Raw genomic sequence first — 26313 nt, forward strand, 5'->3', positions numbered from 1 at the left:
ACCATTAAAAACAGAGAAGCTATCTGAGGTGATAATGTACACAAATATCTATAGTATGTGCAGGGTGAGGTCAACATGTTTCATACCTAGTATGCCAGGAGGCTCAATAGCATTTCATCATGATCAGGCTGGTACCTAACCTATAAATAAAGACTGTGGGGCCAAAAATGCATCAACAGACAGGCTAGCCACTTAAACAGTAAATACTGCATCGGCTGCGGTGCAGAGAGGTGGATTCCACCTATAAGAAAAATAGGTGAAAAGGACCATGAGGGTTCTGTTGTCAACTAGTTATTCAAAAGAGCTGACAATGTTTTGAAAATAGTCCCACCGGTTCATAGTGCTACCCAACTGGTACAGCCCAAAACATTTGAGGGAAATTGTTACCCCACACAATAAAATATTATAATATCCTCTTTGTGATGTGCCAGGAGCAGTGATGGGGTGACAAAACAGTGCTGTAATAGAATAAGTGTTGCTAGTCATGTGCTTTTAATAACAACAGGTTGTCTCATACACTTGTGGTAATGTAGTAAAAGGTTTGGTGAAGTTACCCAGAGATAGGGTGAGAAATGCCCCTTAGATGAAGCAGAGGACCGCGTCTAGGTGCAGATTAAAAAAAAAATGGTGCAAACTGGCAAGTGCCAGTAAGTATAGAAAAAGTTCTAAATTTAAAAAAACACATAATATCAGAGCACACACAATATGACATCTAGATAACCTCACGTGGACTTTGTTGTATAATCACCTGGGACCTACCCTCCTCTGCCGACCTGGAGGTAAGAAGTGAGGAGGTTGCCATGCTTTTAAAGAATGTCAAATAATCATGTTCAATATTGGTCTGGTGTGGCTGCTTATTAATTGGCACCATCCGGAGCAGCTGGACTTATTCAGGATGGCCGTTTTTATTTATCCACAGCTAGACACAGTCCTCTGCCTCACATAAGGGGTGTTTCTCACCTGATCTGTGGGTAAGTTAACCCTCTCTTTTACAAGATTACCTGGGTTGTGGATAGGCACAAACTTTCACCTACCCAGCATCCCCCCATGTCTTTGGATAAAAATGGTACCTCACTTGTGTGGATAGGCCTAGTGCCTGCAACAGGAAACGGCCGAAACGCAACATGGGTACATCATATTGTTCAAGTGAAAACCGACCCTTAGTCCTCAATGTGCCTAGCTGTGGATTTTGGACCCTTGCTCAGCCGTCATCTACGGAATCCTAGCAAACCTGTAATTTTTAAAACTAGACACCCTGGATAATCCAGCATTGGATGATGTGTGTGGCTCATACCAAGTTCTGTTACACAGAGTCCCTTTCAAACCTCAAACTTTGAAACAAAAACACATTTTCGTCATATTTCTGTGATGGGAAGTTCGGGAATCAGTGGGAAGCTACAAACTTCCACCCACCCAGCATTTCCGCAAAATCTCTCGATAAAATTGGTACCTCACTTGTGTGGGTAGGCCAAGTGCCTGCGAAAGGAAACAACCAAAAACACAACGTGGGACATCACATTTTTCCCGTGAAAATTGTCCCTTTTTTCGCAATGTGCCTCTAACTGTGGATTTTGTACCCTAGATCAGCCGGCACCTAAGGAAACCTAGCAAACTTCTACATTTTGAAAACTAGACACCCAGGTGAATCAAGGATGGGGTAGTTTGTGTGACTCTTACCAGTTTCTGTTACCCAGAATCCCTTGCAAACCGAAAACTTTGTAAAAAAAACACATTTTCCTTACTTTTCTTTGATGGAAAGCTCTGAAATCTGCGGAGAGCTACAAACTTCCACCCACCCATCATTCCCCTAAGTCTCTCAATAAAAATGGTATCTCACTTGTGTGGATCGGCCTGGGACCCATGACAGGAAACGTCCCAAAACGCAACATGGGCACATCAAATGTTTCCAGTAAAAATGGGCCCTTTTTTCGCAATGTACCTAGCTGTGGATTTTGGATCGTAGCTCAGCCAACACCTAGGAAAACCTATCAAACCTGTAAACTAGATACCCAGGGGAATCCAGGATACGGTGACTTGTGTGACTTTCACCAGGTTCTGTTACCCAGAATCCCTTACAAACCTCAGACTTTGGCCAAAAAAACACATTTTTCTCACATTTCTGTGATGGAAAGTTCTGGAATCTGCGTGGAGCTGCAAACTTTCACCCCCCTACTATTCCCCCAAGTCTCACGATATAAATGGTACCTCACTTGTGTAGGTAGCCCTATTGCCCGTGAGAGGAAATGCCACAAAACGTACTGTGGAGGCTTCAAAATAATCCATCACAAAAATCCTTGTTTTGCAAGGGAGACATCTACATTGTTGGTCCCTAGCTTGGCAGGCATCTAGAGAAAATTTACCAAACCCAGATATTTCTGAAAACAAGAGGCCGAGGGGAGTCTAGGGAGGTGTGGCTTACATGGATCTCCCAAAATTTTCCAACCTCAAATTTAACTTAAAAAATCACTCCTTTCTCACTTTTCTGTGAGGGAGAGTTGTGGGATCAAAGGGCTGCAGCAAATTTCCTTCCACTCAGCATTTCCCCAGGTCTCCCAATAAAAATGGTACCTCACTTGTATGGGTAGGCCAAGTGTCTGGAATGGAAATGGCCCAAAACGCACTGGGGAAACTTCAAAATTATCGATTGAAAAACTGTCTTTTGCGAGGGTCAACTGCGTTTTTCGGTTCCGGGCTCGGCGGCCATCTAGTGAAACTACCAAACCTAGACATTTCTGAATACTAGACACCCAGGGGAGTCTAGGGAAGTGTGGTTTTCATGGATCGCCCAACATTTTCCTACCCAGAATCCCCTGCAAATCTCAAATTTAGCTAAAATAAACACATTTTACTCACATTTCTGTGTGGGAAATTCGTGGGATAACCGGACTGGCACAAATTTCCTTCCACCCAGTGTTCCCCTAGGTCTCCCGATAAAAATGGTACTTCACTTGTGTGGGTGGGCAAAGTACCCGCAACAGTGAAGACCCCAAAATGAATTAATCGGACATAGGAATTATCTATCACAAAACGACATTGTTTTGCAAGGGGGTCACCTGCGTTTTTGGTCCCGGCCTCACTGGCCATCTAGCAAAACCTACCAAATCCAGACAGTTCTGAAAGCACAGGTGCCCCCTATCTATCACAAAACAACCAGTTTTTGCAAGGGAGTCAGCTGCATTTTTTTGTCCAGAGCTCGGGTGCTATCTAGGAAAGCCTACCAAATCCAGACATTTCTGAAAAGTAGATACCCGGGGGAGTCTAGGGAGATGTGGCTTGCATGGATCCCCCAATGTTTTCCTACCCAAAATCCCCTGCAAACCTCGAATTTAACAAAACAAATCAAATTTTGCTCACAGTTCCTTGTGGAAACACCGCGCTGGCACACATTTCGTACCACCCAGCATTTCCCTTGGCTTCCCGATAAAAATTATATCTCTCTTGTGTGGTTGTCCAATGCAAAGCCAGACTAAAATGTGTATAAAAAAATACAGCAGTTAGAGCTCACTTTTCTATCCCCTCAATCTCTATGTTTTTGACCCTTCTCAGTCCCAGACTCCTCACCCACCCAAACAAGTGAGGTATCATTTTACTCAGGAGACCAAAGGGAACACTGGGTGGTAGGAAAAGTGAGGAAAGTGTCTTGGAGCCCTCTGATGTACATGAGCACTGTAGCATCGGACGGCTCCCGGTCGTCCTATGCATGGAAAGGGTTAAAAGCTTGATGACTTCCTCACTTTTTACCTTCAGGTCAGCAGAGGAGGGCAGGTCCCTCGAAGATTATACCACAAGGTCCATGTCACTTTATCTAGATGTTGTATTGTGTGTGCTCGGTTGTTAAATGTTTTTTAAAAATTCAGCACGTTTTCCATACTTACCGGCACCTGCTGGTATGCACCAGTTTTTATCTATCCGCAGCTAGAAGTGGGCTTATGTCTGACCTAAAGAGCGTTTCTCACCTGATCTTTGCCTAAGTTTGCCCTCCATTTTACTACATTACCACCAGTGTATTAGGCAACCTGTTGGTATTTATAGGCACATGACTAGCTATGCTTATTCTATTACAGCATTGTCTAGTCACACCATCACTGCTCCTAGCGCCAAGTCCATCACAATGGGGATGTTTTAACATTTTATTGTGTGGGGTAATAAATCCACTCTAATGTTTTGGGCTGTACCAGTTGGGCAGCACTGTAAACTAGTATGACTATTTGCGAAACATTATCAGCCCTTTTGAATAATTGGTTGACAACAGATCCCTCATGGTCCTTTTCTCCTCTTTTTCTTATAGGTGGAATTAGCATTTATGCACCACAGCAGGTGCAGTACTTACTGTTTAAGTGGGTACCCTGTCTTTTGATGCCTTTTTATGCCCCACATACTTTATGTATAGGGTGTTACCAGCCTGGTCCTTATGAAATGCTATTGACCCTCCAGGCATACTATGCATGAAACATATTGACCTCACTCTTTACATACCATAGGCTATTAGGGTACATTATCACCTCAGATAGCTTCTCTGTTTTTAAGGTGGCAAGGGACCACTACTTTATTAAAAGTGCCTCGGTTCCCTTAGACCCTTTTAAATCACTTCTTCACCACCCTTTATCACCTCCTCACTTGCATTCATCATATGGCTTTAGAAGATCTCTGCCAAAGGCATTGCAGCACCTCAACGAGGAATGCCCAAAGATGAAGCATGGCACCATTACCAGGTGTGTGAGGGCACTTTGATTTCATCATTCAGATCCCATGCGATCTGACTGTTCGGCCCTGCTGTTCCATCTCTCAGGTCCTGTATTCATTTACTCTGAATATTAGTCATGGATCAGTATCTCAGCTGTAGAACACATTTAAAAGTGCTTTCTTTTTTTACTTGTTGTTTGAAGTATGTACAGATAAGGGTTGCTAGCTTTTAATGATTTTGCTTCTTTTTGTATCGCTGGTACATAAAAATACTGGTGGTGCGGTAGACAACGAGTCAGGTGGCAATCTTATGTAGAGCTCCTTTGGAGGGCCAACGAGATGCGAAGACTCATCATTGTTCTCACTGCCCTATAGCTTTGAGGGGGTAGCCCCATAATCATTCTCTGCAGAAGCCCTGGCTGGTGTCAGCAAATTTATAGGTTTTGGGAGAATGTTGTTTTTCTATTTTATTTCTGAAGCACTGGCTACTAAAATCTTTATTAGCATGTTAGAAAAGCAAAGGGAACCATAACACATAATCAATGAGCATTTAGAGGCTGCAATCACAATGGGGCCCCATTCAGAGTGGCTGGTAACTGAGGGGGGAGAGACCCAGGGCCAGACTGGGCACTCAAAGCAGCCCTGACTAATTTTATTTTTCTGACCAGCCCGGGAAAGGGGGAGATGCACATGTGTGAAGCCCTGCTGCTTTTGTTATTGGGGCCGATGTTGCAGCACTGCTGTAAAACCGTCCCCCATAGCAAAACTGACCCTCACCACTGCAAATATTTGAAATACCGAATCTTCACATAACAAATATAATTTTGTAGCATCAGTTTCAACCTCTGCTCTCAAGGAAAAGTAAAAACAGGTTGAAAAAAAATCACAAAAAACATCCTCCCAGGATGCTTGATTCTGCAAAACCCGAGGTGCCGGAAGGTCAACAAATAAACAACCCACTTTTCAAATATGCCCCAAAAAATAAAAGTGTCAAACACAGTGCAATGTGTGACGCAGGCAGTAGTGTGGCAAAACACGCTTTGCTCCCTTTAACATATGGGCCACTGGGCAATGTACCACAGGAGCTCATGAATTTGCAGTGTACCTCTAACGTTGGCCAAAACCCGCAAGTGAATTAGGAACCATTCGCCCTCCATCATCAAAAGGAAGAGTCAACCACTGTGACATCTTAAGAGCGCGTACTTATGCCAATGGACAGCACAGGTGGCCACATCAACGCTCATTCAGTCACATCTGCCCCAGATACTGGCACACTCAAAAAAACGGTACCCAAGCAGGGCGTGATAGAACAGGAAAGGGGAGCAGTTACTCCGACCATAGCATCACAAGACCTGGATACTAATTCAATTACCCAACAGGAAACCTGGGAAAGCAAGTATAACATTCCAGCAACCAATGAAGGGCACTGATATGAATCTCGAAACCAAAACACCCAAATTACAAGCACACATGAAATAGCCAGCAGAATGGGCCACATCTGTCAAGCAATTAAAAGAAACACTCATTTGTTGCCCGTACCCACTAACTGTATAAACGAAAGCTCTGAGAGGCACTCTATACAAATGCAAAATCCAAATTGGCCTCATGTCAATTGATCTGCTCCTAGCAACACTCACGGACAAACAAATAATAAAATAAGACTATCATCCCGCCTTCATCGCTGGCCACGTTCGTTTTCTGCCTCCTATACAATTCCCAAGGTTGTTGGGATATTTTAAACAGGTCCAACATACTCAAAATATGTTCCTCCCTCCCAGGTCTGGATAAACTAAACAGTAAAGACTTGGGGGTATATTCACAAGAACGTGTAATAAACATCACCAAAAATTGCTAACGCAACTTTACACATCACAGCCCATTGCGGGAAAATAATCGTGTGTTAACGTGGAATTCACAACACGGCGGTAGCATGCGATAGTCTGCTGAAAACGCGGCCAATGTCAGCGATACAACCATCCTGACTGAGATAAAAACACAAACCACAACACCAGAAAACGTGCGATGAGCCCATTCTCATTGAGGAAAGCAGGGATAAGCACTGCCAGGACCGGGAAACACACGGCAGGCGGGAATAAGCAATACAAAAGCCTGAAAAAGTAAGACAGACCAAACCGAAAACAACAGCCAAACACAATGGAGGCAACCCGAGCCAGCAGACAACTCCACCAAACCCATTGGCAACTAAACATTGTACATGGCAGCCCATCTTGGACAAGATGAATGCAGCCTGAGAGGGGAGGAGGACAATGGCAGAAAATCAGAACTCCAGCAATGATGCAAAAGGCACAAACAAGCAGAAAAACAGCAATAACAAGAACGCAGCAATGCACACCGGAGGTGGGAGTCCAGCGCCACACCAGGAGCTGGATGACATGGCGAAAATGATGTCCACCACATCAGTCTGGAGACGGTGGCAGGATTCAGGGACCGGAAACTGCACCAAACAACAGACACAACAGCAACAGGGAGAGGAACCAGCAGAGACTTGGGGACGGGGGAGATGGACGCAAAGGCACACCTAAGCACAGCACAACTGCAGACAAACCATGTCCAAGAGTAACAACACCAACCAGGAGCACAAGTCACACAACACGGCAATGTCACACCACTGAACAAGCACAGAAGTGAAGACAACATCGCCTGAAAGGGAGAAGGGTGAGCCAAATCAGAGCTGAAGGGTCATCTCACACATAATGCAGCACACACACATAGGAAGCAGAGCACCCCAACATCAAACACAATTTGGTACAAACACTAACTTGTGCACAATCAAACACAGGACACAAGTGCACCCGCCTGTGGCCGGTAAACAGCCATACGCAACTGGCAAAGCACAAAACAGGGACACGATAATGCACAAGTACAAACACACAGTCCTGATGGGGTAGCAATGCACGTATGGCAGGGAGCCAGAGAGTCCGTGGCACACACATTAGCACGCAAATCAAGACACAACACAGTTGGAGACAAGTGAAAGTGCGGAAACTTTATCAACAAGTGCGAGTCAGTACAGCCAAGAGAAGTGCCACGATATGCAGACAAATGCAGCAGCATGTCTGAATGAGGAACGTAGGAAAGCGCCCATGTCCACCTCGGGGGAGTCCCTCACCAACACAAGTCAGTGCCAACCTGTGTTGGTTGTCCGCGCCTGGAACATGAGTCCTGGCCAATGCAGCCATGTCCACTGTTGTCTTGGGACATGTGTGAGAAAGGGGGTTTCTGTTGCAGTGAACCCCTCCTTTTTTATGCCAGACTACTGATGCTCTTTGACTTGATGTGCTCTGGTGCCCTGCCAATCAGGACCCCAGGGCCTGTGTTCTTTCCCCAAAACAAAATCCAATTGGCAACTCTGGCCACAGGTAGGTCCCTGGTAAATGGTACCCCATGTACCCAGGGCACTGTGACCAGAGAAGGCTCCTAAGGGCTGCAGCACCAATTGTGCCACCCTTAGGAGCTCTGTACCTTTTCACAAACACACTGCCTTGCAGGCTGCGTTTCTTGGTGCAGATCAAAAGTGAAGAGTCGACATCCACTTTGGGCGGGAGAACCGGCAGGAAAAACAAGTGAGGAAGCGAGGTGTGCCCACCTCTGCCAACTCCACCCCTAAGGTGGGGGAGGCAAGGTGAAGCACAACCTTGAGTCCCCGCCATTTTGAGGATGGGGGAACCCAGCCAACCAGAGATAGGCTCCTGCCCCCTCCCACTGGAGAGTGGCAGAATAGGGGGTGTAACCACCCCAGGGAAGGGACCCATTGGTCCTTGCCCTTTATCTACCTGTAACGCCCCTAAATGTAGTATTTAGGGGCAATCTGAACCTTCCTTCCTCAGATCCAGCAACCACAAGAAAAAGGAGAGAAGAAGAAGTACGAGAAGCCGTGCAGAGCTAACAAGAGGACGACGCCAACTGACTTGGCTCCAGCCCTACAGGCCTGTCTCCTCCTCGAACCTGCTCCTGCAAAACCCCAGCGTGTTCAGCAGACAGCAACCTCAAAAACCCCGGAGGACCTGCCTGCCTTCACTACCAAGCTGTTTCTCCCGTGAACACCAGACGTGTTTGAACTGCAGCTTCTGGTGCCAGCCAGGACCCGCGAATCCAGCCCACTCTGCACCCACCGAACCCGGCCCGAGCTCGAGTGTAAAAATACCATGAGGAGGTCCACCCGGTGATCCTGACCCGAGATCCGGTGACTCCTGATCTGCCTCAATCCTCCTGACGATGCCTCCAGCCCCAATCCAGAGGACCCCCCTACAGCGACCAGAGCGGGTAAGAAAATCTGACGTCCCAAGGCACCATTGCACCCGACGCCCCACGGCCTTGTGTGCCCAACCCAGCGGTGCCTAACCAACCCTCAACATCCCAAATTACCCCTCGAAGTGGTGGTAAGATCCTCGTCCCCGAGCCTGCAGTGTTTCTTTGTCCCAGAGAATCTCCATTGAAATCAACAGGGCACTCGACCTCAAAACAGCACCCTGCACCCGGCCGCCCTAGTGCCATTTAGGGTGCCCCTTTGGTGCTAACTTGGTCCCCAACTTGCCCTGAGCTTAACCCTAGGAGCTTTTCAACCACAACCCCGTGGCCTGCTTGCCAGCAGCCACCAACCAGAGTCCCCCTATTCTCTATAGGATAACATTGGGCCTCAACACTCAGCACGCGGCCGCCCCAGTGCCACCTGGGGTGCAACAACAGTGCATCAATGTCCCTGGGAGACCCCTGAGTCTTGCCCCAGAGCCCTAACTTCAAAGATCGAATATTTACCTCGAAACCGATAGCCTGTTTTTCCTCATATGATAACATTGACACTTTTTCTCCCAAAAAGTTTCTAAGTGTCGACTTTTGAAAACTAAGAATATTCCTTAAAAATCGCACAAATAACCTAACCGAATTTTCTCAACTGTTTACAGGAAAGGTCCCAGTGCTGAACCCAGGTGTCCAGCACTGAGTAAGAAAAGTAACTAAAAAGTAACTTACCTGTGAATTGAATTGTATTCCATAGGATAACATTGGGGGTTCTTTTGGGAAAAGTTTCTAAGTGTCAACTTTTGAAATACAAGAATATTCTTTAAAAATCGTACAAACTACAAAAAAGTAATTACTTACCTGTTTTAAGTAGATGGCCCAGTGTTGAATTTAGGTGTCCAGCACTGGATTACAAAAGTAACGCAAAAGTAACTTACCTGCTAAGTGAATTTACTCCCGTAAGATAACATTGGTGACTCTATGGGAAAAAGTTTCAGTGTCAACTTTTGAAATACAATAATATTCTTTAAAAATCGTACCTCTAACTAAAACGAATTTACTGAACGGTTTTCAGGAAATGTCCCAATGCTGAATCTAGGATCCAGCCCTGTGTTAGCAAAAGTAATCTGAAAAGTAATTAATTGCATCTTTCTTAAAAAGCCCATTCATTCGAAAGTACTTTACCTGCTAAGTGTTGCAAACTGCTTACTTAAACTGTAACCAAAATCAGTTCAAGTTATACTGCAATTTTGAACTGTGTTCATACAAGTAATTTACTACTGCAAAGTATTTATATGCTTACCTGTACCAGGCTTGCTTGGTTCTAGAAATAAAACAACAGTATATTTTTTATACAAAAATAATTGGCCTAGAGTTCAGTTTTTGAGTGTGTGAATTCATTTGCTGACTGAGTGTGAACATCAAATGCTTAACACTGTCCTCTGATACAGCCTTACTGCTCGACCAAGCTACCACTTTAGAGAGTAACGTTCTATCTAACTTTAACCTCTGCCAAACCTGGACTCTATACACACTGTACCTCACTTTGGTGCAGTATATATAGAGCCAGTTTCTTACAACATGTGACCATATCCACAGCATGCAACCATGTGTCGGGACACGTGCAATGGCTCACATCCAGTTGTGGCTGCACGTACCTTGTCACTCGTCCATGAACGCGACTGCAGCTGCGCAGGCCAACATCTCCAATGAGCGATTTTCGTCCACCACATCTGACATGTCGCCGACGTAATCCATCAGCTGACCCAGACAGATGTGCTGACTCCAACCACTGGACCCAATGTGCACCAAAGCCCAATTGGGTAGTGGCTTAATGTGCTCACTGCAGCTCACGACTCGTGCAATCTCCCAGGTCCAGTTTCCAGCCTGCATGCCAAACATCCATGCATGCCATAAGCGGTCATCCTGGTGACACTCCTGGTTGTGGGCCAACAGGGGGCGCACACACACCTCGTAACCCAGGACAGCTACCGTTACGTTGGAGAAGCAGACATCCGAGGGCCACTCGAATATGCACGAGTGACAATGCAACACAGGCTGCATGCAGGTGACGTGCACAAGGCGGAAGCTCAGCCGGTAACTGATCCGCAGCACTGTCAATGGCAGTGCCCCCAGTACATGCAGCAGACGTGCACAGTACAGCTCCATGTGACTGGAGTTGAGCATGTGTCCGGGATGGTCTACCATTGCGTCAGTGGCTCTGCTTGAAGCAGTACGGGCTTGCCCTGAGACAGTCCGGTGGATGAAATGGTACAGCTCAGTGCAATGAGCAGTGTCTGTGTGCAACAGGTGTAGGCCTTGGGTGGGGTGGGAGTAAGTGGGGAGGCCATTTCACGCACGCCAACTACGACCAAGGGTGAGATTGTGTACGAGCAAGAATGGCCTGTTTATCAATTCAGGTAAGGCCTGGTGTTCACAGGTCATCAACTTTTGTCTTCGAGCCTATTTCTAGTTCTAACTTTGTATTTTTTATTTGAATGTTTTCTTTGCTATGCTCCATTTCTTTGGGTGTGTTGATGGCAAGACAAAAGCAAGCGTTTGCAATGCAATAGGTCTCGTATTACAGAAAGTTTGAGCTATTGACTTTGCATTATTATTTACAACGCCAATAGCTCAAACCTTTAGTAATGCAAGACCTATTAAATTGCAAATGCTTGTTTTGTAGAAGCGCCCCATGCCATGCTTTCACTTTAATAGCAGCCGCTCACCTTTCTTTAGACGAGCCGCATCTAAAGAAAGTGCCACGACCACCATTAAAGTTAAAGCGTGGAATGAGGTGCTTGTTAGAAAAAAATAGTCCATAAATAAATAGCTAAAACCTATGGTGTCTCTTGCAGTCTTCATCAGCCTTAGACTGACTGGGGAACCCTGGAGAGCACCCCCCCACCCACCGTCCCGTAATGCAGAGGCTGCTTCCCGTGTGATAGAGACGGACGGAGGGTCTGTGTTACATGCCTGCTTGTATGAAAGGTGCCTAGTTTTATGATTGGTTTTTCCTTTCTGGCCCCATCACTGCATGACAGTGAGGGGTAAAAGCTCAAAGCTACAGATGTCTCAAAATTCAGCTCCGAGTGCTGATGTGTGGACAAACAAAAAATGTGGACTCGTTCATTTATAGAATTGTCAAAAAACATGCATTTGGTGTGTCTTCTTTTACTACTAGGGATTATTTCAGAAGCATCCTATACTAACAGGAACTTTTAATTTTCAGAGCAATTGATACCTCAAATGGCCACTATTTTATAGCACTTTTATATGAACATGTGGCTTTAAGGTTACAAGACACTGCCAGGAGGTGTAAGTAAATCTTTGTGCTAGCTCGTTTTTGCTGAAAAGGTGTGCTAACCATGTGTAGCAAAAGGAATATGTGTATCAAGGGCCTTATTTATGAGGCCTTGCGACAGTTTTGCGCTTCCGTTGCGTCGCTTATTGTGACTCATCGGCGGCGTAAAACATGCCTCCTGTAGCGCCCTATTTCCAAAGAGATGCATCTAAGCAGATGCGTCACTTTGTAAACCCCTGTGCTACATTATACCTGTGTCAGGTATAATGTATGCAGGGTGGGCGTTCCCACGTAAGTAAGCCTCGTAAAAGTGACTCAGTGAAATCTACGAGATTTCACTGCGCCACTTATAGGGTGCAAATGCGTCAATATGTTACGCCTGCCTCACAGCAGGCGTAAGACTGACGCAGGCCCTTTCACATGGGGCTTGCCCCGGACACATTGCTGGAGTTGGGTCACTTTTGTGACACACTCCAGCAATGCGTCACTTTTGCCCCTACAGATACATCAGAAATACTGATGTATCTGTAACTCCCTGCGACATGATGCATCCTACAGTAAATATGACGCATCCATTATGTCGCAAGGAGGGCGCACTGACATCGCTGCTTTCACTCAGCAATGCATCACTTCTCTTAAATGAGGCCCCAAATCTTTTACTAATTTTGCACAAAAAAAAAATCACCGCCTAAAACCAGAGGCCAAAGCAATATAATATGCGTTTTTGAAATAATTCTTCTTTGAGAACTGTTTTTTAATTTATGTTATTTGCTTCAGGTTATATATGTGACCAGAAATCCGAAAGATAATTTGGCTTCGTACTTCCACTTTAACAATATGCTACGAAAGTTTGATGAAAACCCTACTGCAATGATGGATGAACACTTTGAGGCCTACCTCAATGGAAAAGGTACTGTATATATGTTGCATATTGAACAATTTTATGTTAAATGTGACAATTGGTTTCATTTGTAGAAAACATGTGGAAAATTATTTCAATTACCCGTGCACATGTAATTGGTTTCAAATTAAACATAAAATCTGTCCTGTCTCTGCATGCGATGAGTTATTTATTTTCAAAGCTGAAACACGCACCAGGAATTGAATAACAGAAAAAAATCATTCAACAAAATTCGAAAACAATGGTGAGTAACCATAAACGTGTTTAAAGAGAAAAAACACGTTACTCAAAAAGAATGAAGACACCTGGCATAACAAGAGGGTTGCAGCACTTTCACAATACAGCAAGTCATATCACAATCCTTAACAAAATCCATATGGCCTGGTACTACCTAAGTCCCCTTTCGCCGTAAAACCCCAAGTCCGCCCTTGGATGGATGGGTGCTCCCTCCCTTCCCCAAGGCAAGCATTTCAAACCACACTGATTTTTGGATTAGGGGGCGTGACCCCTCGGCCGTTTTTAGTACAAATTAAAAAAACATTGATAATTATTGTACATTATGTACACTTTACGCAGAAAGTCCAGATACATTGATAGATACATGATGTCACTTGTCTAACCATAACATGCTCTAATACAACTCCACTCCTACCGTAATCTAAAAATGTATATACTTTACTTTCTGCATGTCCCCTCTAGAGCCTACGGCAAAGTCAATGACTGGCAGCCCCACATCCCGGTAAACTACAAATACTACTCCACCGGAGTAAGCTTGCATAGATGGTACAGCTTATCGGACGGATACTTTCTCCCAGGCCCCCTCTACGCTCTGAGCCTTAAACTCCATAACGAGTGCTGCAATTCTGCACACTTGAGCCCTGATGCGCATGCGAGGGTGGCCACAGGCCTACTGGAAAGAGTGACTCCCCTGGCCCCTGCACCCTGACAGCCTACTGATCGGCTGTCACTGCCCCTGTAGTTACATGGTGCTGGCCGCTAAGGGCCGAAGACTATGCTTACCAATCATGACCTTACCGCCACAGGCCAGCATAGTTGCCCGACTATCTGGCCTCTCCCTGATCTCGCTAGGAGGTCATGACCAGCGTCTCGTGCCCCCCAACCATGTTAAGATGTCCTCCATAAATGCCTGATTCCCTTTGGATGATAAGTGAACCCCGCCTTGCAAAAAGAACTGATCACCCCGGATGTACCCATGTCCTATTGACTTCAATTTCGGGGTCCTGAACAGCTTATCAAACTCATTGTTGATCCGCTTTACCGCGTGATTCAATGCTCGCACTGACTCACCCCCTCTCCATTGGAACCTTGGGATCATGTGAGACCAGACGATCACAGCATCTGGGGCACCTCTTTGCCAACCAACCCACCTCAGTGAGCAGCTCCTCCACTAGTACCCTCCGTCCCAGGCGAGTCAAGTTGTTACCCCCTAGGTGCAGGATCCAGATTGCTGTTGGCCCCTTACTTTCCTTTAAAGCACGGTTCACCAGCTCCCTGAATTGCCCCACGCACAGTCCACCCTGTCCATGAAACACTATTTTTGCTCTCAACTTACGCGTGGGCCCCTGAAAAGAAAGTTTTTAAACGACAGACATATGAGTGGCCAACGACCCAGATTTCCTGCTGTTCCGGGGCCCAAGAGTGAACTTGGGCCATAACCTGAGCTGTTCGTTCTTGGACTGTTAACCGACGTTCCTCTGAGTGTCAAGGTGACTTCTTCCTGTCGCGATGGTGGACCGATGCAGACTTTTCCCCTGAGTCACAGGATGAAGAAACTGCAGGCAAACGTGAAAAGAATAATCGTCAGTGCCCCACCTTACTGACACACTAAAAACATACACAACAGCATATAGCACTATGTGACCGTGTACCGATGCAAGCTTCTCTCTGAGTCACAGAATAAAGAAATTGCAATTAACATGAAACAGAACCAACGGGCTAAAGCATGTGCAACTGTATAGCAGTTAGAGGACCACCTGCCGATCCTCTTGACCTGCTCCTCCCTAAGACCCATGGCCACTGCCTCCGTGGCCGCCCCAATTCTAAAGGAGTGGGTCCCAAAGTTAGCTGAATCTAATCCAGCGACTTGCATGGCCAAACCCATGACTCTTTTGAACTGAAAGATAGTGAGGGGTGACCCGTCCCCATGTACCAGAAGCGGCCCTGTTGTGGCCCACGTCCGCTGTGCCATAACGGTCTCCAGTCTGGCAATGGGGCAGCATGTATTACCTCTAGCCCTGTGAAGCACTATGCTCTCACCCCTTCCTCCCTGATCAGTCTTGGACCTATGTAAGGAGATCAGCACGGAGTCCCAGTGTATTTTTACATGTTCCACCTGTAGGCCCCCCTGCCAGTCCTTTTTGTTCCTTGTTACCAGTTCTCCTACCCTGAAAGTGCCATAAAATGCGAGGCCGAATGCCGCTTGAAAGAGAGTGACCTCCCTTGACGAGTTACAAACCCGCTGCAAGGCTACCAACAACTTAGCTAGTGTTTCCAACCCTGTGGGTCTCCTTTCGTCAGGCTGCACACCTTGCAAGTGTTACCAGCGCTTCAAAGCCTGGTGCACTACAAAATTCCTTGTTGGATCCCCTTTTCCTTTTGCTTTATCAAAAAAGGAGATGGCCATAATGTGACAGCAAGCCCCTGCTACTGGGCCCCCCTTATCCTTCATAAAAACCAAGATAAGCGACCACCAACACTGGGTCGTGCCACTTTTGCTCCCAACTATCCCCAAGACAAGCTCTCCTGGTCCTGGGTGCTAGGCTAGCCGCCACGAGGTCTGATAAGTGGGGGCACCAAGCTGCCAAAGTTGTTCTGGGAAAGGTGTTGGGTGCACCGCTGCTTCTGGGAGGTGGGACCTAAATTCCTGCATTTTAAAATGAGACAATGCATCAGCAGCATGATTTAATATACCTGGCACGTGTTTGGCTCTAAAAAGTACATTTAATTTCATACACTGTAATACAATCTCTTTTAACAGTCGAAGGATCATGCTTCACTTTGCCGCTTGATTATTAATGCATTCCACCACCGCCATGTTATCTGATCAGAATATCACAGACTGGTCTCTCAACTGTTCGGACCAAATGGACAATGCCACCAGGATGGGAAAGAGCTCAAGGAAGCTTATGTTACTTGTTAGCCCAGAGTCTCTCCACCAACCCGGCCAACGCTGTGCAATCCATCCATCCATGCAAACCTTCGCTACCTGTCGCGTCGGTCAACAGTCCCAACTCGGGACTGGACCTGGGCGGGCTAGGCCACACCACCCTACCATTGAAATCGCGCAGGAATGCCTTCCAAAGGAGCATGTCCTGTTTCACCTCGCTGGATAGTCTAGTGTGATGGTGGTTCTCTCTGAGCCCGGACATAGCCTGCGCAATGGTGTGGGAAAATGGGCGTGCCATTGGGATTATGCGCAGTGCAAAATTCAACTGACCAACTACTTGCTGTAACTGATGCAGCGTCACTTTTTCTTTAGTCAAGCAGTGCTGCAAAACTGCCCTGAAATAATTTAGTTTTCCTACCAGTAACCTAGACACCCCTTGGACCGAATCCAGCTAAATCCCAAGGAATTCGATCTTTGTGCTAGGGCCCACTGTCTAACTGGACGCTAATGGCACACCGAACTCCTGCATGAGGGTGCAGAACTTTGTTAATGCTGTCCTGCACTCCTCCGATCCTGGTGCCCCCAAGAAGAGAAAGTCATCGAGGTAATGTAACACCCATTGGTGACCTGTGTCCCCCCTGAAAACCCACTCCAAAAAGGAGCAAAACTTTTCAAAGTAGGCACAGGATACTGAACAACCCATCGGCATACATTTGTCCACTTAATACTTCCCCTGAAATTGGAAACCCAGAAGATGAAAATCCAGAGGGTGCACTGGCAGTAATCGGAAAGCAGACTCAATGTCGGACTTCGCCAATAATGCTTCTTGACCTAGACTTCTCAGCATGTCCACTGCCTGGTCAAAGGATGCATATTTGACACTACACAATGTGTCTGAAATTGCCTCGTTCACAGAATTCCCCATTGGCGCTGAAAGATTGTGGATTAAGCGGAATTCGCACTGCACCTTTTTGGGAACCACCCCTAGTGGTGAGCAAACAAAATCTTCCATTGGGACATCGTCAAATGGGCCTGCCACCCTACCCAGTTTTACTTACTTCTCAATTTCTGCTGCTGCTATACTCTCATTGGCCTGGACTGAAAGTTGGTTCCTGCAATGTGCCACCCTATTGTAACCCTGCGCTGGGATCCTGAAACCTGCAAGAAACCCCTCCCTGATCGTTCTTGCAGCTTCTGGGCAATTATGCATGTTTAACAAAGGGATCATGGCACTGGTGTTTATGGGGGATCTAGCCTTTTCAAGTGACATTCTTGCTTTTTGGCTCCTTTTTCCCTGGAATTCTTGAAGCACTTAGCTTCGGGGTATGATGCATTACCACAGAAACCACAGTTATGCTTGAAGCTACATGTGCCTGGGGCTCTATTACAGGTCCGTTTATTGAAATCAAAACAAACTCCTTTTTTCCCCGTGCACCCCGTCCTTCCTGAGGTCCCCCCGCAGTTCCTGAGGGGCCTGCATGAACGGGCTGAAACCTAACACTGTCCTGAGCCTTCACCCGGATAGCCCCTGCACCAAGTGTTTTAGATGAATAAACATGTCTCTCTGATTCCATCCTAATGTTGGATCTTGTGCCTTTGCCCTTCTAAATTCCTTATCGTACTCCTTCCACCCGTCGCCCACCTGAGTGGCCTGAGCTACAGTGATCCTGTTCTGGTAACACGCCATCTCTGAACCCATGGCTGGAAAACGCTCTAGCATGATTCCCATGTAGATGGTAAAACCCTGCACCCAATTGGGCAAATTTTCTTCCACTCTGTATTTCAAGGTTACGTTCAACCACTCCCTAGGGAGCATCCACTCTTTGTTTTTCTTAGCCTCGTCCCTTTCTGCCTCATCTATCAACAGTGAAAAAATGTTAACATATGCCCCATTCCAGATCTTTTCTTTTGTTTCTTGCGACAAATGCCGCCCCAACTGTTCTCTGGATGAGCACAATTCCCCCAAACCTAGAGGTGGCAGTTTTTCATTTATACCTGCTGATGCTGCTGTGTCAGCTGCCTTCGGTGCTTCTGGATCCGCTGGTGTGCATACCGCCACTGGACCTCCACCACCAACTACTTGCATTGCGCCCACAGGCGTTGCCCCTCCTGCTGATACTGCCAGCTCCTCATTTGGTGTTACTTTTCCCAGCAGTGCCATTATTTGTTTTGCCTTCTCCATGGCTTCACCCCCGCTGCGTGATGCCCCTGCTGCTGGGGACCAGTTTCCCACTGTCTCAAGCCATGGAAGTACCACTACCAGATTTGCTAAAATGTCTGGCTGGACAGACGTAGCCCCCCCTACCTTCCACTGGAGGGACCGCTGGAGCTTGTGGATGGTCTCCTGCCGGTGATGTAACTATTGGGGTAGTGGGTTCCCTGTTGTCCAGCGGGCCTGGCGTGGGAACCGCAGGCTGCGGTATCACCTCCTTAGGGGCTGGCCCCGTGGCACCCTTTGGCCCATTTCCATGAGTCCTGAGCAACTGGACCAAGTACCACCCCTTCAGCACTTGATACTCAGAGGTAGAACAGGTCAAGCTGTCCAAGGCTTCTCATGGGGAGGTAGGTGCAAGGTGTATACGAAGACAAGAATCAAAATACATCCAGTAACCCCAGTAAATAAATGTCCAGCCAGATACTCGCTTTTGTGACAAAAATAGTATTTATATAAGAACCTAAAGTAAAATATGAGAGACACAAACAATATATGCAGTCTTTGAAAAGCAAGCATGTCAGCATTGTCAGGGTATGGTCCTCAGTCTCACTTCCCTGTTTACTGGCAGTAGCTATTCTTCATTTGTACAAGGAGACATTCAGATTTGTCTTAAAGGTTCCCCAATGGGATTTTAGAAGTCAAAGTGTTGCTGCGCTGTAGTACTAATTAGTCAAAGCAGGATCCACTAGGGCTCTGCGGCCCACCGATCAGTCTACTGGCTCCTGCTGGCGTTGTGTTACAGAGGACTCCGGAAGCGTCAGAGTCATGTTTGGCTAGAATGGATGCCAGCAAAGAGCTGTAGTCATGTCACTGATGGCAAGGTGGAATGGTGTCTACGATGATCCTCTGATGATGCTGAAAGTCCCTCTGATTCCGAAAATAGGATTTGATTGTCTTGGACTTGGTCTCCGAATTTCAAGGAAATGCTCTGGGCATAACTGTCAGAATCTACTGCTCCTCACGGTTGCACATTGCACATGGGTGACGTTCATCACTCTTCGCAGCAGTGCACCAGGGCAACAATTTGGGTGGCACACAATCAAATGCCCCAACCAGTGCAGCAATGCTTTGAATTCAAGCTGGCCCTGTCTGGCATACAGGGTTGCCTACTTGGACAGCAAATGGGCAAGTGGCCTAATCAGTGTGGCAAACCTGATCTTGACTATGTTACTCTGTGGCATATCAGGTTGCTGACTTGTGCAGCACAAGGGCAAATTGCCTGATCAGTGCAGCAACACTTATGTTCATGGTGGCCCTCTCTGGCATATGGGATCACCTAGTTGGGTAGCACACAGGCCTGATCTGTGCAGCAGTCCCACAGGACTGTGAATCCCACACTCCGATTTACTGATCTACTCACTCAGCAGGATTCCCCCACTGGACCTAGCACCCTTCAGGCCTTCTCCTCCTCCTCATAGGGCCCTCTGCTCTCAGCAGGCAGGCAGATGCTGGCACTCCAGGCTCCAGGGCAAGTGGTCTTTATTTTCCAAAACCATTTTAATGATTCTTGCCTAGAAATCATGCAGTTGTGAATACAGTACAATTTGTGTAGATATATAGCATCAGAATATATTGCAGACATAACACAGTAAAGTAACAGTTTAATATATGGTTATTTAGGCAAACAGTCAATAGTGGACATTGTGAATATACTAAACAATAACTGCTCCATGAGGGCTGGGGGATGGAGAGTGAAAGGTCGCAAAGTGAGAGTGCTAGTGTGTAGGCCAGTCTTATGATTTGTCAGGTGTTGTTTGGGGAGGTTGGGGGGCTCAGAGGGTGGCGGGGGTCCAAAGGGATGCAGCTCTAGGGCATCCAGTATCATCTCATGTTTGTGTGGGTGACCAGTGATCAAATTGGAAGGTCATCACTACTGACTATCATCTCATGTGCCTGTATTAGATTGTTCCAGAGTTAAGCTACGTGAATCTGCCTTGGAGCATGCTGCTCCCCCCAACTTGAGGCAGTGCATTCCACTGCGGCTCAGTGCTGGAGGTGATTGCAACAGCAGGGCGAAGCCCAAACACCAAGTAGTGAGTTTTGCAGTTGCCGATCTAGGGTAAATCCCCCAACATGACCACCCATGGGGAGTGATTAAGATGCTTGCCTGTCAATCATGTAACTGTGGAGAGGACCTCGATCCAGAAAGGATCCAACAATGTGTAGATCCAGAGCATTTGTGTCTGGTGTTCAGGCTTCAGCTGGCAGCAGGAGCAGTTCAGAGATGAAAATGGTACCCTTAGACCCACTCTTCAGTTCACTTTCCGTGCCTGAGGAAGGACTCTCAGGTGACTGCCTACAGCTGTGGCCTGCTGTCCTCTCCACAACACTGCTTTGCTGCACCTGGAAGAGCTGCTGTGCTGGCTGGAGCCTGCCTTGAACTGTTAGAGGACTGACCTGCTTCCCCACCTGAATGCACGACGACCAGAGTGACTACAAGGACTAGTTTGCCAGCCTGCTCAGAGATTCATGGAAAGAAAAGGCTCCCACTATCTTGCACCCGCACCGAAACCCAGCCTGAGTGAGCCATAACAACCTAAGAGGTGCCCCTTCAGTCCTGAACCCTTGGTGGTAGTGCTAAATGTGCCCAGATAGCTAAAATTCAAAACATGGGACTTGCTCTGAGAATGAAGAGAAGACCAGGACCAACCTGCTTGTCAGTCTGCCCAAGGTGCATTGCCGTTCAGCCTGACATGGTGGCAGCTCACACTACGTTCTTCTTCACAGCAACAAATCCTTTTCAGCAGTCCTTGACCAAAGGGAAGAAGAGTTGGCCTAACGGCTAGGGCGGTTGACCTCGAATCTGGGCAACTGGGTTCGAGCCTTGGCAATGACGCTGAACATCCTGTGATTCTGGGCAAATCACTCAATCCCCCCGTGCCTAACAAAAATGAATGTGTCCTCATGTAATGCAACTGGTGCTATGTAAAGCGCTCTGATACCCGATTCGGGTCATGTTCGCACTATATAAAACTCTGTAAAAAAAAAAAAAAGGGGTATCCAGCCTCCTAGAACTCTCATCAGCAACAGCATCCTGCTACATTCCTCTAGAGATTTTCGACTTCCAAAAAAAAGTGATTACGTCCGAACATAGAATTCTTCCATGAAACTTCATCCAGTGGCTTTCTTCAACAATGCTTTCTCCTCCAACCCCACCTGTACCCTTGCCCCGCCTAACTTTACCTTCTCAGAACAGTTTCTTAAGAATTTCTTCCAAGTCTGAAGGTAAGCGCTGACCAGGCCAGTACCACTTCTTGTATCCGACCCACACTCCATTGCGGTTGGATATATGTTTTTACTTTGACCCCGTCTTGCACGACAAGATGTCTGCGGCTGGCGCTTTGATCTTTTAGGTGCTAGATTTTCATTTAAACTTAAAAATAGTTATTTCTGGTTCTACTTGATTGGATGTTTGTTGTTTTGGTGTTACGTAATGTATTGCAATTTGCTCTATTTTTCTAAGTTGGTGTGGGAATTTTTTTGTGTTGTTTTCACTTTATGTGCCAAGCCACCAGAGGGTTAAGGACAGGTTAATTTAGCAAATTCTGTGGTTCATTCTGACAGAGATTATGGCTGTTGATCTAACAAGGGTCTCCCCTCCTTCAACCAACAACCCAATTTCTCACATTCGCCATGTTTGACTTGCCTTTATTCATTGCAAAACTCATAATTACAAAACATGCAATATGTGCAGTAACAGTGGGTATGTGCATATCACAATTAACTGGGACATTTGCAATGAAGCCCCATATAATGATTTTTGAAGCAGGCATAACAATCTATTAAGCTATATTTAAAATGAGGCTACCTCTGAAAAGGATGTAGACGCGAATAGTGACAGTCAAATGTTAGACTGATTCTGTACCTGCCTTGCTTGATTATCAATGTACATTTACGATGTTGCAATACATAGATTTTCTCATTGCCACTAAAATATTGGTAGGATCCGGACAATGTTAGCCACATGACGCATGTATGCCACTGGAAATTTCATATTATGAGCACAATGGCTAAGTATCCCAAAAACAGTATTGTAGTCTGTTGTTCATGATGTTCAAAAATGTCCCCAAAACCCAGTCGTCACCCAAAGGAAATTTATTCACAAGGAATACTCCGAGTGAATAAATCATTTTACAAGTGCAAATTTATGTGAAGTACAAGTGTTGTATTGCACTTGTAAAAAAAGATGCATGCAAGCAAAACGTAAAAGCCCAAATTGAGTTCTAATCAGGGACCCGTAAGTGTCCTTGAATAACAAATATGGCATGTGTGGATAAAGTGAAGGAATGACCGAGGGTCAGACAGTGAGTTGCAATGGACCTCTGAGATTAGAAATCTTACTCTGTTGCTCAGGAACTGATAAGAAATTAAGAAGCATGGCTAAAACCCAGAAACAGAGATAGGTACGCTCGAGCCCATAGAAAATAATAGGTGCTATATAACACCATGTATGGGGTAACCAATGTTTGAATTTTGAGATGAAAGTAGTTTATGTACTTAAACTAAAAGTAATCCGAACAAAGTCTGCCAGATGCTAGGGTCATTTGGGGGGGGGGGGGGGGGGGGGGGCAGGGGGCAAACATTAAGAAGGGCAGGTCCAGCTCTCACAGGCCACGCCTGCAACTACGGCCCTGGATAGACCAAGCAGAATGCTGGCCTTGATAGGAAGTCACCATCCTGATTGGGAATGAAGGCACATGTAAATCCAATTCCGAAGAATTTATTACTTTATCTGTAGCCTTTTACGCAGATTAATATGCATCCTGCACACTCTCCCAGACAGACCTTAATGCATACTTAGATTGTGTAGCACTAGCCTGGTTGGAAGGCCCCCGCAGACAGCTCCTGGAGGCACCTATAACTATTGATAAGATCTCCATGGTAATATCCAGTCTCCCCACGAATAAAGCCCTGGGGAATGACCGACTCCCTACTAAATTTTATAAAACATACTCGCCACTATGAACGCTTAGACTCCTCCAAGTACACAACAAAGCTTTGGCTCAGGGCATGTTATCGCCCTCATTTACAGAAACCATTTTCATCATGGTGCTAAAGGCAGATAAACCTCTTACGGTAAACAACGTTTACCCCGAAACTTTTTCCCCGCTTGGAATCACAACGCGGTCATTACAACAACCGCATTGTGATTCCGCATACCATTACTCCGCAAGTCGGAAGAACGACTTGTGGAGGGGGGGGAGGTGTTGGATTTAAAATCCAACACCTTCCCTAGTGTCCGCACACACTGGAGTTGGAATAGTAAATTATACTATTCCAACATCCAGTGCCCCCCCTCCGCAAGTCGTTGTTCCGACTTGCGGAGTAATGGTATGCGGAATCACAACGCAGTAGTTGTAACGACCGCGTTGTGATTCCAAGCGGGGAAAAGGCAGCGGAATAACGTCGTACATTCAACCTCTTACATACTGCGAATCATATTTTCCACTGTCTCTTATTATAAATACAGATGTTAAGATACTGGCCAGAGCCCTAGCCAGCCATTTACTTCTCTTTTTACCAGACTTGGCACTTCTGTACCAAGCGGGATTCATACCGGTATTCCCCCGCTCATAATCTGAGGACAATTTTGGCCCTCAATCGCCAACTAAGGCCAGATATGGAGTCAATGGCGGTATTTTTAGTAGTTTCAAAGGTGTTTGTCTCTATGGAGGGGGAGTGTCTTTCTGCAGTCCTAAAGAGGATGGGCATGCCTGCAAGCTTCTTAAAGTGAATACGGCTACTCTCCACAGGCCCTATCACTAGAATCCATACAAATAAGCTCTATTCCGATCCCTTCCCCATAGGAATGGGCACACAGGGATGCCCTCTCGTCCCATTTTTCTATACTTCTTGCAAGGGAGCCACTTGCTTACACAGTCCAGCAACTACATGGTCATGGGGGCCTCAAATTCTCCCTTGGAAAACTTATAATTTCCATGCATTCAGACGATATTACACTGAATTTGAGAGACGTGGCCCCAAACCTGAGTCCTGTCATATGCTAATTTTTAGAGCGTTAGGGGGAATATTAATATCTTGGAATAAATCAACAATATTACCCCGATACAGGCTACAAAATTGCGGGAGGTGGCATTCCCCCTCCTGTGGTGCGCAAATTTGATTAAACACCTGGGAGTGTAGATCAGTCACGACAAAAGCAAGGTGATCAGTGAGAAATATGGAAGAGTCATGGCATACATTGAAGATCGGGTGTCCAATATGGGAGAGTAGCCCTAATGGAAATGGTGGTTTTTCAGATGCTTAAACTACATACGAGCACACTAGCCTGGGCGGGTAAGCAACCCAGACTATGCTGGATCATCCTTAGACTACCATCTGAGCACAGACGTATAGCCATATAAGACTTTGAACTCTCTTACAACTGCACCCAGGCTCACTTCGCCCACTACTGGCTGAACTCACCTTCATATATGCCACAGATTGCGGTGGAACATGAAACAGCTCAGCCAATCATATTGCTGGCGATAATAGGCCAGATACCTGGACACAGCCGCTCTGAAATAAACACTTTCATGAGCATGCAGTGGGCATGAGACTGGATTTATATAAGGCTAAACTATCCAATCCTCTTTGCCCTGAAAACAATCACTAACACACTACCCACTAATAAAGTTGATGAGGGAAAAGTAGGTATGGCAGACACTGCGTAGATGAGGCATCCACCAGATAGGAGACCTTTTCCCAAACTCCAAGGGGCATATTTACGAGGAGCTTGCGCCACTGTTACGTAATTCTTTTGACCATCAGCAGTGCATTCTCTGCTTTACATTGCCTCATATTCACAAAATGACTCATTGGGCTCAAGGCTTCAGTTTTTGTAGGACTGCATCACAATATGTCTGCAGTGGAACCAGCTGCATCATGCAGTGTGCAATGTATGAAGGGTAGACATTCCCTTGTATCAACAACCACTTAGAACTGACGCAGTGAAATTTACAAATTTTTTACTGTGCTGCTCCAAGCCTGGAATGAATCAAAATTCCTGTGCCTCCTCAACTCAGGCATAGAAATTTACGCAGTGGCTTCACAATAGGAATCACCTCTGTGTTTTTTTTATGCATTCCTATAGTTGCGTCATTCTTCTGGCCAACGATAAGAATGTGCCACTTTTGGGCCCGCAGATGCATCAGTATTTCTGACACACCAGTGGATCCTTGCACCATGGAACCCTGTATTGTAAATACAGAGCATCCATGGCATTGTAATGTTAATTTACACAGGTGCATGAAATTTTACTTATCTCTGACGCAACACAGCGATATATCATTTCTTATAATTAGGCCCCCCAAATTTCTAAACCCACTATGTCCCTTGGAAGGCGTAGAGCCTGTTGTACTAGAGGCCGTCCATTATCATCACATCAGAGCCCTCTGCAAAAGTCACCACCCCCTTTCACATGGGAAGCCACTAGCACTACTTCTCAATACTACCTTACACAAACAGATAATAACCAAATTGCAATCCATACGTCAAAGTGAGGACCTTGGTGTAGTGCCATATGCTAACTTGAGATGGAAACACGAACTGGGGAGTAAAATCACAAACATGGAGTGGAACTATTGTTCCGATCAGATAGGCTGCCTCCCTCCTAACGGTCCATTATGATTGATACAATATAGGTTTATTCACCAAACCTATCACACCCTACACACTCTATACAGGGCTAGTCTATAAGACAATGCGAGGTGTGGGAGTTGCATTACACCAGAGGCTGACTTCTTATACGTAGCCTGGCTCTGCCCATTAATCATCAGATACTGGCCAAAGATATTTGATACACTTGCCAATATGATTAGGGAGAC

At 46.1% G+C, this 26313-nt stretch overlaps 1 protein-coding gene across 1 annotated transcript in view; it reads left to right on the forward strand.

Moving 5' to 3' along the window:
- The window catches only part of LOC146817855 (amine sulfotransferase-like), a 320350-nt gene that overhangs the window by 138141 nt on the left and 155896 nt on the right, over positions 1-26313 (forward strand). Inside the window, exon 4 of the mRNA XM_085611338.1 lies at positions 13022-13154. Coding sequence (XP_085467464.1) covers positions 13022-13154 — 133 coding nt within the window. The remainder of the gene's footprint in view (positions 1-13021; positions 13155-26313) is intronic.

Source organism: Triturus cristatus, chromosome 6 (assembly GCF_964204655.1).
Source record: "Triturus cristatus chromosome 6, aTriCri1.1, whole genome shotgun sequence".
Lineage (NCBI taxonomy): Eukaryota > Metazoa > Chordata > Amphibia > Caudata > Salamandridae > Triturus > Triturus cristatus.